Source organism: Panulirus ornatus, chromosome 7 (genome assembly GCF_036320965.1).
Source record: "Panulirus ornatus isolate Po-2019 chromosome 7, ASM3632096v1, whole genome shotgun sequence".
NCBI classification, from domain to species: Eukaryota; Metazoa; Arthropoda; class Malacostraca; order Decapoda; family Palinuridae; genus Panulirus; species Panulirus ornatus.
The window spans coordinates 48,720,636-48,733,730 of NC_092230.1; the positions used below are offsets into that span (position 1 = coordinate 48,720,636).

Sequence of the window (13,095 nt, forward strand, 5' to 3'; positions counted from 1 at the left end):
CCCCCAGCATGGTCCCAGTACCCCACCATCATGGTACCCTCACCCCCAGCATGGTCCAGGACCCCACCATCATGGTACCCCACCCCAGCATGGTCCAGGACCCCACCATCATGGTACACCCACCCCCCCTCACCCCCAGCATGGTCCAGTACCCCACCATCATGGTACCCTCACCCCCAGCAATGGTCCAGGACCCCACCATCATGGTACCCTCACCCCAGCATGGTCCAGTACCCCACCATCATGGTACCCTCACCCCCAGCATGGTCCAGGACCCCACCATCATGGTACACCCCAGCATGGTCCAGGACCCCACCATCATGGTACCCTCACCCCCAGCATGGTCCAGTACCCCACCATCATGGTACCCTCACCCCCAGCATGGTCCAGTACCCCCACCATCATGGTACCCTCACCCCCAGCATGGTCCAGGACCCCACCATCATGGTACCCCCACCCCAGCATGGTCCAGGACCCCCACCATCATGGTACCCTCACCCCCAGCATGGTCCAGGACCCCCACCATCATGGTACCCCCACCCCCAGCATGGTCCAGTACCCCACCATCATGGTACACCCAGCATGGTCCAGGACCCCACCATCATGGTACCCTCACCCCCAGCATGGTCCAGGACCCCACCATCATGGTACCCTCACCCCCAGCATGGTCCAGGACCCCACCATCATCGCACATACAGAAGCACAGAGCTAATAGAGAAGGTCCAGAAGAGGACAACGTAGATGGTGTGGGAATCAAGATGAGTGAGTCACTGGGACAGACGTGAGGCCCGAATGATGTACAGTATGGAAGAAAGAGAAGTAAGGAGTGACCTGATCACAACCTCTACGTTCTATTACCAGTCTGATGATTGAACTGTGAACAGATCTTCCAAGAAGGAAATAACCCCCTCCCTCCCACACACCCACACACACACGTTCAAACTGGTAATTACATAAAGGTAATTATACACACACACACATGGTATTACATGTGTGTGTGTGTGTGTGTGTGTCAGGTGAGGGAGCAGGACAGTAAGGTGGGGTGGGTGGGTGGGTGGGTGGGTGGGCAGAGTCCTGGGTCCGCTGACCGTCCTGACCTGTGGACTGACTCACCTGGGCAGGAGTCACTCTGGCTCGAGTGCCACTGTGGTCATGTCTGAGTGCTGGGGTATAGCCAGGTACCCCAGGCTGAGTGCTGGGGTAGAGCCAGGTACCCCAGGCTGAGAGCTGGGGTAGAGCCAGGTACCCCAGGCTGAGTGCTGGGGTAGAGCCAGGTACCCCAGGTTGGGTGCTGGGGTAGAGCCACGTACCCCAGGCTGGGTGCTGGGGTAGAGCCAGGTACCCTAGGCTGAGTGCTGGGGTAGAGCCAGGTACCCCAGGCTGAGTGCTGGGGTAGAGCCAGGTACCCCAGGCTGAGTGCTGGGGTAGAGTCAGGTACCCCAGGTTGGGTGCTGGGGTAGAGCCAGGTACCCCAGGCTGAGTGCTGGGGTAGAGTCAGGTACCCCAGGCTGGGTGCTGGGGTAGAGTCAGGTACCCCAGGCTGGGTGCTGGGGTAGAGCCAGGTACCCCAGGCTGAGTGCTGGGGTAGAGTCAGGTACCCCAGGCTGGGTGCTGGGGTAGAGCCAGGTACCCCAGGCTGAGTGCTGGGGTAGAGCCAGGTACCCCAGGCTGAGTGCTGGGGTAGAGCCAGGTACCCAGGCTGAGTGCTGGGGTAGAGCCAGGTACCCCAGGCTGAGAGCTGGGGTAGAGCCAGGTACCCCAGGCTGAGTGCTGGGGTAGAGCCAGGTACCCCAGGCTGAGTGCTGGGGTAGAGCCAGGTACCCCAGGCTGAGTGCTGGGGTAGAGCCAGGTACCCCAGGCTGAGTGCTGGGGTAGAGCCAGGTACCCCAGGCTGAGTGCTGGGGTAGAGGCAGGTACCCCAGGCTGAGTGCTGGGGTAGAGCCAGGTACCCCAGGCTGCGTGCCGGGGTAGAGCCAGGTACCCCAGGCTGGGTGCTGGGGTAGAGCCAGGTACCCCAGGCTGAGTGCTGGGGTAGAGCCAGGTACCCCAGGCTGAGTGCTGGGGTAGAGCCAGGTACCCCAGGCTGAGTGCTGGGGTAGAGCCAGGTACCCCAGGCTGCGTGCTGGGGTAGAGCCAGGTACCCCAGGCTGAGTGCTGGGGTAGAGCCAGGTACCCCAGGCTGAGTGCTGGGGTAGAGCCAGGTACCCAGGCTGAGTGCTGGGGTAGAGCCAGGTACCCCAGGCTGCGTGCTGGGGTAGAGCCAGGTACCCCAGGCTGCGTGCTGGGGTAGAGCCAGGTACCCCAGGCTGGGTGCTGGGGTAGAGCCAGGTACCCCAGGCTGAGTGCTGGGGTAGAGCCAGGTACCCCAGGCTGATCAGGTAATCCCGACAGGTAAAAACTTACCTGGTCAGAACATGTACAACCCTGACCTTTGTATGGGAAAGGACGCTGTCCCCTGACCACAGGAGGGGACACTGTCCCCTGACCACAGGAGGGGACACTGTCCCCTGACCACAGGAGGGGACACTGTCCCCTGACCACAGGAGGGGACACTGTCCCATAACCCAGGAGGGGACACTGTCCCCTGACCACAGGAGGGGACACTGTCCCCTGACCACAGGAGGGGACACTCACCTTACCATGGTTGGGGAGGTCTTCTACCCACAACAACTTAACCAAGCTACTGTCCTGCTCCTCCTCTGCTCACTCAAGCTGTTGGAGGCCGGGGAGGGCAGACCTACGTCATCACATCGTACTGGCTCCTCTGGTGTACATCATAGGTCCTCTCCACTGTACAGTCCCCAGTTATATCTCCACTGTACAGTCCCCAGTTATATCTCCACTGTACAGTCCCCAGTTATATCTCCACTGTACAGTCCCCAGTTATATCTCCACTGTACAGTCCCCAGTTATATCTCCAGTGTACAGTCCCCAGTTATATCTCCACTGTACAGTCCCCAGTTATATCTCCAGTGTACAGTCCCCAGTTATATCTCCAGTGTACAGTCCCCAGTTATATCTCCAGTGTACAGTCCCCAGTTATATCTCCACTGTACAGTCCCCAGTTATATCTCCACTGTACAGTCCCCAGTTATATCTCCACTGTACAGTCCCCAGTTATATCTCCACTGTACAGTCCCCAGTTATATCTCCACTGTACAGTCCCCAGTTATATCTCCACTGTACAGTCCTCAGTTATATCTCCACTGTACAGTCCCCAGTTATATCTCCAATGTACAGGCCCTAGTTATATCTCCACTGTACAGTCCCCAGTTATATCTCCACTGTACAGTCCCCAATTATATCTCCAGTGTACAGTCCCCAGTTATATCTCCAGTGTACAGTCCCCAGTTATATCTCCACTGTACAGTCCCCAGTTATATCTCCACTGTACAGTCCCGTTATATCTCCAGTGTACAGTCCCCAGTTATATCTCCACTGTACAGTCCCCAGTTATATCTCCACTGTACAGTCCCCAGTTATATCTCCAGTGTACAGTCCCCAGTTATATCTCCAGTGTACAGTCCCCAGTTATATCTCCACTGTACAGTCCCCAATTATATCTCCAGTGTACAGTCCCCAGTTATATCTCCAGTGTACAGTCCCCAGTTATATCTCCACTGTACAGTCCCCAGTTATATCTCCAGTGTACAGTCCCGTTATATCTCCAGTGTACAGTCCCCAGTTATATCTCCACTGTACAGTCCCCAGTTATATCTCCACTGTACAGTCCCCAGTTATATCTCCAGTGTACAGTCCCCAGTTATATCTCCACTGTACAGTCCTCAGTTATATCTCCACTGTACAGTCCCCAGTTATATCTCCACTGTACAGTCCCCAGTTATATCTCCACTGTACAGTCCCCAGTTATATCTCCACTGTACAGTCCCCAGTTATATCTCCACTGTACAGTCCTCAGTTATATCTCCACTGTACAGTCCCCAGTTATATCTCCAATGTACAGGCCCTAGTTATATCTCCACTGTACAGTCCCCAGTTATATCTCCAGTGTACAGTCCCCAGTTATATCTCCACTGTACAGTCCCCAGTTATATCTCCACTGTACAGTCCCCAGTTATATCTCCAGTGTACACAGTGTTTCTAGTGGTTGTAGGCAGTGTGTTCAAGTGCTGACACCCGGATGATCTCAGTGGTAAGATCTGACAGTCTTCCCGGCTCCTCCTGACGTCATATTTGACACAAAAGCGGCAACCTTACCCTGCAGAGGAGCGTGGCGCAACAGAGGATACAGAATACAGAGGAGGTGTAGGAACTGTAGCTCAGTGATGTAAGTTACAGTATGGGAACCATACGTACCAGGAGTGGCCAGTGTTGCATCATAGGCGAACACTACATAACATGGTAAGTGAACTGTTCACAGAACCACAATGACCTGGTTTATGTATCAAGATGTGGAACAGGTGGAATAGTGACAATATGCAAATTCATGACGTTTCTCAAGTATCCAAGACAGCTGATTGTTATGCATGAATGTACAACACCCAGGTTGTAATGGTGGGTTATAACATCTTCTCTTAAATAACTCATTATACAACAGTCGGGTACATACTGCTGCTGGCAACAACTTTGTTGATAATGTTTACATGTGGCGTGTTTACCATCATCACCAGGAGGAGGGGGGTGGCATGATCATGTACACACCCCCACCTGACACAGCATGACAGTCAGGTGGTCATGTGAGCAGGACCATACCCACCTGGTACCTACCATGCCTCGTGTATGGTATCATGATGGTAGGTGTGGCTTCTCATCTCACTTGGCCTTAATGCTAAACGACCCAGTTAATGTTCTCTCTCAATGACTGCATACATCTTAATCCCAGGTAACCCCAGGTAACCCCAGGTTACCCCAGGTAACCCTAGTTACCCCAGGTACTCCCAGGAACCCCAGGTAACCCCAGGTAACCCTAGGTAACCCCAGGTAACCCCAGGTAACCCTAGGTAACCCCAGGTAACCCCAGGTAACCCTAGGTAACCCCAGGTAACCCCAGGTAACCCTAGGTAACCCCAGGTAACCCCAGGTAACCCTAGGTAACCCCAGGTAACCCTAGGTAACCCTAGGTAACCCTTGGTAACCCCAGGTAACCCCAGGTAACCCCAGGGGGTAATCAATTTCCTTCATGCAAGACGAAGTTTTTCCTGATGTCTTCTTAATATACACACAAGGTAAAAATAACATCTTGCCACTTTCTGTATGAATCAATATGACACCAAGGACGAAACATTGTGAGAAATGCCTCCAGATCTGGCCTCAGTGGTCGTCGTGCTGCTGGCATCATATCATCAGCTGATCACACCTTCCACCACTGCCAACAGTAACTGTTGTTGTGCTGATTTCGTACTTCGATGGGAATAAGAATTACTGGAGATACGATAATAATTAGTAATATACTGGGATACGATAATAATTAGTAATATACTGGGGTACGATAATAATTAGTAATATACTGGGGTACGATAATAATTAGTAATATACTGGGGTACGATAATAATTAGTAATATACTGGGGTACGATAATAATTAGTAATATACTGGGGTACGATAATAATTAGTAATATACTGGGGTACGATAATAATTAGATAATGTGTCTCACAATCACACAGACCAACCTTACCAAGACAACACCAGTCGTAATGATCATTTCCAAATTTATCGGCCACACCGGAACATACTTTTTTTCCCCACCGTATGTGCAGCAACAGACGTGTGTGCAGCAGCAGACGTGTGTGCAGCAGCAGACGTGTATGCAGCAGCAGACGTGTGTGCAGCAGCAGACGTGTATGCAGCAGCAGACGTGTGTGCAGCAGCAGACGTGTGTGCAGCAGCAGACGTGTATGCAGCAGCAGCAGACGTATGTGCAGCAGCAGACGTGTGTGCAGCAGCAGCAGACGTATGTGCAGCAGCAGACGTGTGTGCAGCAGCAGACGTGTGTGCAGCAGCAGACGTGTGTGCAGCAGCAGCAGACGTGTATGCAGCAGCAGACGTGGGACACTAACATTTATGCTGTCTTCCTGACCAGGTTACGCCCTACTGATGAATGGGCGGGGCTAAGTGAAGAACTAGAGGAGGCGGGGTTAGACAGATGACAGGCTAGAAGGGCGGAGCTAGGGAGATGAAAGGCTAGAGAGGGCGGGGCTAGGGAGATGACGGGCCTAGAGGGGGCGAGGCTAGGGAGAGTACAGGCTAGAGGGGCGGAGCCAGAACGACTACAAGGTAGAGAGGCGGGGCTAGGGAGACTACAGGCTAGAGGGGCGGGGCTTCGGAGACTACAGGCTAGGGGGGGTGGAGCCAGGGAAATGACAGGCAAGAGGGGCGGGGCTAGGGAGACTACAAGGTAGGGAGGCGGGGCTAGGGACACTACAGGCTAGAGTGGCGGAGCCAGGGAGACCACAGGCAAAAGGGGCGGGGCCAGGGAGACCACAAATAAGAGGGGCGGGGCCAGGGAGACCACAAATAAGAGGGGCGGGGCCAGGGAGACCACAGGCTAGAGAGGCGGGGCCAGGGAGACTACAGGCTAGAGGGGCGGGGCTAGGGAGACTACAGGCTAGAGGGGCGGGGCCAGGGAGACCACAGGCTAGAGGGGCGGGGCCAGGAAGATAACAGGCTCGAGGGGCGGGGCTAGGGAGACGACAGGGTCAACACAGAGGCAACATACGAGGGCCAACTGACCTGCAGCAGGAGCCAGAAGGGCGGAGAAGAGCAGGAGGAGGAGCGGCGGCAGGAGAGGGGCGGTGCCTCTAGCCTGGGGACGGTGTGGGCGTTGGGCAGTGTCCGCTGTGGGCCTCATCCTGGACCATGGCAACCCAACACCTGCAACAAGACCTCATATTTCAACACTACTGCTGCAACACAATACAATGAAACACTACTGCTGCAACACAATACAATGAAACACTACTGCTGCAACACAATACAATGAAACACTACTGCTGCAACACAATACAATGAAACACTACTGCTGCAACACAATACAATGAAACACTACTGCTGCAACACAATACAATGAAACACTACTGCTGCAACACAATACAATGAAACACTACTGCTGCAACACAATACAATGAAACACTACTGCTGCAACACAATACAATGAAACACTACTGCTGCAACACAATACAATGAAACACTACTGCTGCAACACAATACAATGAAACACTACTGCTGCAACACAATACAATGAAACACTACTGCTGCAACACAATACAATGAAACACTACTGCTGCAACACAATACAATGAAACACTACTGCTGCAACACAATACAATGAAACACTACTGCTGCAACACAATACAATGAAACACTACTGCTGCAACACAATACAATGAAACACTACTGCTGCAACACAATGAAACACTACTGCTGCAACACAATGAAACACTACTGCTGCAACACAATGAAACACTACTGCTGCAACACAATGAAACACTACTGCTGCAACACAATGAAACACTACTGCTGCAACACAATGAAACACTACTGCTGCAACACAATACAATGAAACACTACTGCTGCAACACAATACAATGAAACACTACTGCTGCAACACAATACAATGAAACACTACTGCTGCAACACAATGAAACACTACTGCTGCAACACAATGAAACACTACTGCTGCAACACAATGAAACACTACTGCTGCAACACAATACAATGAAACACTACTGCTGCAACACAATACAATGAAACACTACTGCTGCAACACAATACAATGAAACACTACTGCTGCAACACAATGAAACACTACTGCTGCAACACAATACAATGAAACACTACTGCTGCAACACAATACAATGAAACACTACTGCTGCAACACAATACAATGAAACACTACTGCTGCAACACAATGAAACACTACTGCTGCAACACAATGAAACACTACTGCTGCAACACAATGAAACACTACTGCTGCAACACAATACAATGAAACACTACTGCTGCAACACAATACAATGAAACTACCATTGCAACACAATACAGTATGTCTTTTAGCGGGTGCACTTCTCCTATGTCTAGCTTCAGTAATGGTGAGGAGCTAAACCAGGGTGACTGAAACACAAGTAACAACACAGTACTTCATTGTGTACATCAGGAAGTGAAGATGTTCAGCGTCTGCTGTTCTACGTGGTACAGAAAAAACTGAAGTGAGGTCATTTCAGTTGAGATGTGATGGTAATGACAAGGTTTCTGTGGCGATGGTGGATGAAATGTGAAGTGTGGTAAAGCTGGCAGGACAGCCATGGGAGAGTTAAGTGGGTGGTGGGTCTCGTGAAGCTTCTACAGAAGGGAGGAGACACTCCTGAGGTCCTGCGTTAATGGGCAACTGCCGTTTGTGCATTGTACTGTGGGAACCCCGTGGTTCAGGCTGCTGCAGGAGACGGGCGTTGGCACAAAGGGATCAGCCATCTGGCACTTGGGGGCTGCCGTTGGAGATGGTGGATGGAGAGTGGTAAGTTAACAGGAGTCACTTGGCGAAGGTTTCTCGGCGAAGGGTTCGCCTCGTTGTCCAAGTGGCAGCGGACTGATTGATTGGACTAACGTCTGGGTATACATGAGACAAGATATTTCGGCTCAGCCAATGGCGTTAACATGGCCAACAAGTCCGTTACCTGGAGGCCATGGAGGATCCCAGCCCCTCATGATGGACAGATGAGGATCACCTTCCTGCTCGGGTCCGTGACCCGTGACCTCCCTCAGTAACATAAGGTCATAAAAGGTTAATGTCAACTGCTGCACGAGATAATAACAGTGGAGTAACACTGGTTCTCGTGACGATTTCAACACAACGGCAGGTCACCCGGAGGCAAGGCTTTGTGAAGCAACACTGGGAAAAGTCGTCATATTGTCAACACCATCGTTACAACACAATAGTTGTTACCAAGTCGCTGTCGTCATGACTGCATGAATGTGGGTGTCAACACTCACCGTAGTCTTTTGTATTATAAAACCTGCACCAAATAGTTGTGTTAACCTAATAACTATGACGTTCCACTGATCACGATACACTGACACACGTAATAACCAGATCTTATCTATACTAATAACCAGACCTTATCTATACTAATAACCAGACCTTATCTATACTAATAACCAGACCTTATCTATACTAATAACCAGACCTTATCTACTAATATGTAACATGAGAAGATGTGCAGTTCTTGAAAATGATGTATATGTACGATCTAACGACAACTGGATGTATATGTATGGTCTGACGACAGCTGGAGATGTAAGCTATCCATATTGCCGAAGCATCACACATCATCAGTCCGGCACACGTTCTCAGCGCGGGCCGGGCCATCGTCTGCTTGTGAACATAATTAACGCAAAACCTTGACCTCAGGTGAGAGGTTGAAAGTCAGGGTTAACAGCAGGAGAGAGCGGGGCGATGGGTAGGATTCGACACAGTCCTGTACGTGGCTCGAGCCACACACTGTAACATCAGAACAGTTACTACAATCCCTCCACTAGAACGATCGTTTCCAACTGTTATAAAACAGGATTCCTGTTGTGACCTTGACCCTGGGTGTGGGTCATGCCACATGACCTGGTCACGGGGTTATGCTCGTGTGAAGCAAGCAACACAACACTCCTATCATGTGAAGCAAGCAACACAACACTCCCATCATGTGAAGCAAGCAACACAACACTCCATCATGTGAAGCAAGCAACACAACACTCCCATCATGTGAAGCAAGCAACACAACACTCCATCATGTGAAGCAAGCAACACAACACTCCCATCATGTGAAGCAAGCAACACAACACTCCCATCATGTGAAGCAAGCAACACAACACTCCCATCATGTGAAGCAAGCAACACAACACTCCCATCATGTGAAGCAAGCAACACAACACTCCCATCATGTGAAGCGAGCAACACAACACTCCCATCATGTGAAGCAAGCAACACAACACTCCCATCACGTGAAGCAAGCAACACAACACTCCCATCATGTGAAGCAAAAGGTTGCCTCACCTGCAGCGTCTTCGCCCGTGGGTGTCTCAGACCTTGTCATGATGGCCAGCAACACTGCTATGACCTCCCCCCTCCCCCCCCCCTCCCTCACTGGTGGCAACGATCGGAGTGGACAATACTGTGAGTCACACGTACACACACACACACACACGTACACACACACACACACACACACACGTACACACACACACACACGACACGAGTGATTGATGACCAGACAGCGGGCGTCTTGACGAAGGTTCTCCTCCGTCGTAATGGTGTCCCACAACGTAACATGTCCCAGCAGTAATGGAAGTGCACGACACATCTGTCTCCACACTACACCTGCTTCACGACACGTCTGTCTCCACACTACACCTGCCTCACGACACATCTGTCTCCACACTACACCTGCTTCACGACACATCTGTCTCCACACTACACCTGCTTCACGACACATCTGTCTCCACACTACACCTGCTTCACGACACATCTGTCTCCACACTACACCTGCCTCACGACACATGTCTCCACACTACACCTGCTTCACGACACATCTGTCTCCACACTACACCTGCCTCACGACACACTGTCTCCACACTACACCTGCTTCACGACACATGTCTCCACACTACACCTGCTTCACGACACATCTGTCTCCACACTACACCTGCTTCACGACACATGTCTCCACACTAAACCTGCTTCACGACACATCTGTCTCCACACTACACCTGCCTCACGACACATCTGTCTCCACACTACACCTGCTTCACGACACATCTGTCTCCACACTACACCTGCTTCACGACACATCTGTCTCCACACTACACCTGCCTCACGACACACTGTCTCCACACTACACCTGCTTCACGACACATCTGTCTCCACACTACACCTGCTTCACGACACATCTGTCTCCACACTACACCTGCTTCACGACACATCTGTCTCCACACTACACCTGCTTCACGACACGTCTGTCTCCACACTACACCTGCCTCACGACACATCTGTCTCCACACTACACCTGCTTCACGACACATCTGTCTCCACACTACACCTGCTTCACGACACATCTGTCTCCACACTACACCTGCTTCACGACACATCTGTCTCCACACTACACCTGCTTCACGACACATCTGTCTCCACACTACACCTGCTTCACGACACATCTGTCTCCACACTACACCTGCTTCACGACACATCTGTCTCCACACTACACCTGCTTCACGACACATCTGTCCCATGGCCGACGTCATCATTATGTCTGGTGAGGGAAGACAGAGGGAGGGGGAGGGAAACACGAGCAGCAACAGAGTGCTTCTCTGGGGTAGCAACAGAGTGCTTCTCTGGGGGTAGCAACAGAGTGCTTCTCTGGGGGCAGCACACGGGTGACGTAGCTCGGGGTTAGCGACAGCAGGAGGTGGGCAGCTGAGGTGAGGTGAGTCATGGCAGGGGGTGGTGCAGCACGGGCAGGCGTGGCAGGAGTCATGCAGGAGGAGGCGCGTCGTGGCCAGACCTGTGGTGCAGCAGAGGTGGCGTGTCGGGGTCATGCAGCAGCAGGAGGGAGTCACTGGGGGGGGGGAGGCACCGTGGAGTCACTGGGGGGGGGCACCGTGGTGTCACTGCAGTCACTGGGGGGGGGGGGGGGCACCGTGGTGTCACTGCAGCACGAGGGAGGGAGGGAGGTGGAGGAGGTGGTGGTGCACCTTGTGTAATTTGGGCAGTGTGCGTGGTTGTGACACGTGTTGTGGCCGGGGCGGGCAGTGTGCGTGGTTGTGACACGTGTTGTGGCCGGGGCGGGGCAGTGTGCGTGGTTGTGACACGTGTTGTGGCCGGGGCGGGGCAGTGTGCGTGGTTGTGACACGTGTTGTGGCCGGGGCGGGGCAGTGTGCGTGGTTGTGAGACGTGTTGTGGCCGGGGCGGGGCAGTGTGCGTGGTTGTGACCGGGGTGAGGGGTCTCCTGTGATGGCAGGTAAGGTGACTGTGTGAGTGAGTGATCACCGTAATATCCAGGTGCCGGCAAGACGGGTCGTCCACGTCGATAGCATTAATTGTGTAGGTACAGCTGCCCTGTCATTACCGCGCGCACCTTCAGAATTAGTGAGAATGGTCGACGGGCGGAAGACATGACCTGCCGTTCTGAAGGTCAGTCTTGTACTGAAAGGTCACACAAGGTCACACACAAGGTCAACACCAGGCGCTTGCCATACACAGTGGTGGACCACGTGTGTCGTGGTGACCCTCTCTGTGGTTTCACCACAAGGTCAGGTCATTACCTAATGGTAAACACGACCTGTCAGTATTGATACTGTTCGTTATAATGTACAGGGAGGAAGTTGTACACTGATGGGGCACCATCTCTTGTACTGTACAGGGAGGGAGTGTACACTGATGGGGCACTATCTCTTGTACTGTACAGGGAGGGAGTTGTACACTGATGGGGCCCCATCTCTTGTACTGTACAGGGAGGAAGTTGTACACTGGTGGGGCACCATCTCTTGTACTGTACAGGGAGGAAGTTGTACACTGGTGGGGCCCCATCTCTTGTACTGTGCAGGGAGGGAGTTGTACACTGATGGGGCACCATCTCTTGTACTGTACAGGGAGGGAGTTGTACACTGATGGGGCACCATCTCTTGTACTGTACAGGGAGGGAGTGTACACTGATGGGGCACCATCTCTTGTACTGTACAGGGAGGGAGTTGTACACTGATGGGGCACCATCTCTTGTACTGTACAGGGAGGGAGTTGTACACTGATGGGGCCCCATCTCTTGTACTGTACAGGGAGGGAGTTGTACAATGGTGGGGCCCCATATCTTGTACTGTACAGGGAGGGAGTTGTACACTGATGGGGCCCCATCTCTTGTACTGAACAGGGAGGAAGTTGTACACTGGTGGGGCCCCATCTCTTGCACTGTACGGGGAGGGAGTTGTACACCAGTAAGGCCCCATCTCTTGAACTTTTCTACAACCAAACAGCATTTCAAACTTCCAGTATGTTGTCCACATTCACAATATCACACTCAGGTTCATCCACTCCTTCACTGTTCTTATGTTATGGAAACATAACTTTACAAGTTCATGTTATGGTCTCTAGTGGTTGCC

At 52.2% G+C, this 13,095-nt stretch overlaps 1 protein-coding gene across 1 annotated transcript in view; it reads right to left on the bottom strand.

Moving 5' to 3' along the window:
• The window catches only part of LOC139749626 (transforming growth factor beta receptor type 3-like), a 141,621-nt gene that overhangs the window by 82,655 nt on the left and 45,871 nt on the right, over positions 1–13,095 (bottom strand). The window contains exon 2 of the mRNA XM_071663762.1: positions 6,691–6,831. Within this exon, the coding sequence (XP_071519863.1) occupies positions 6,691–6,808 (118 nt within the window). The 5' untranslated portion in view covers positions 6,809–6,831. The remainder of the gene's footprint in view (positions 1–6,690; positions 6,832–13,095) is intronic.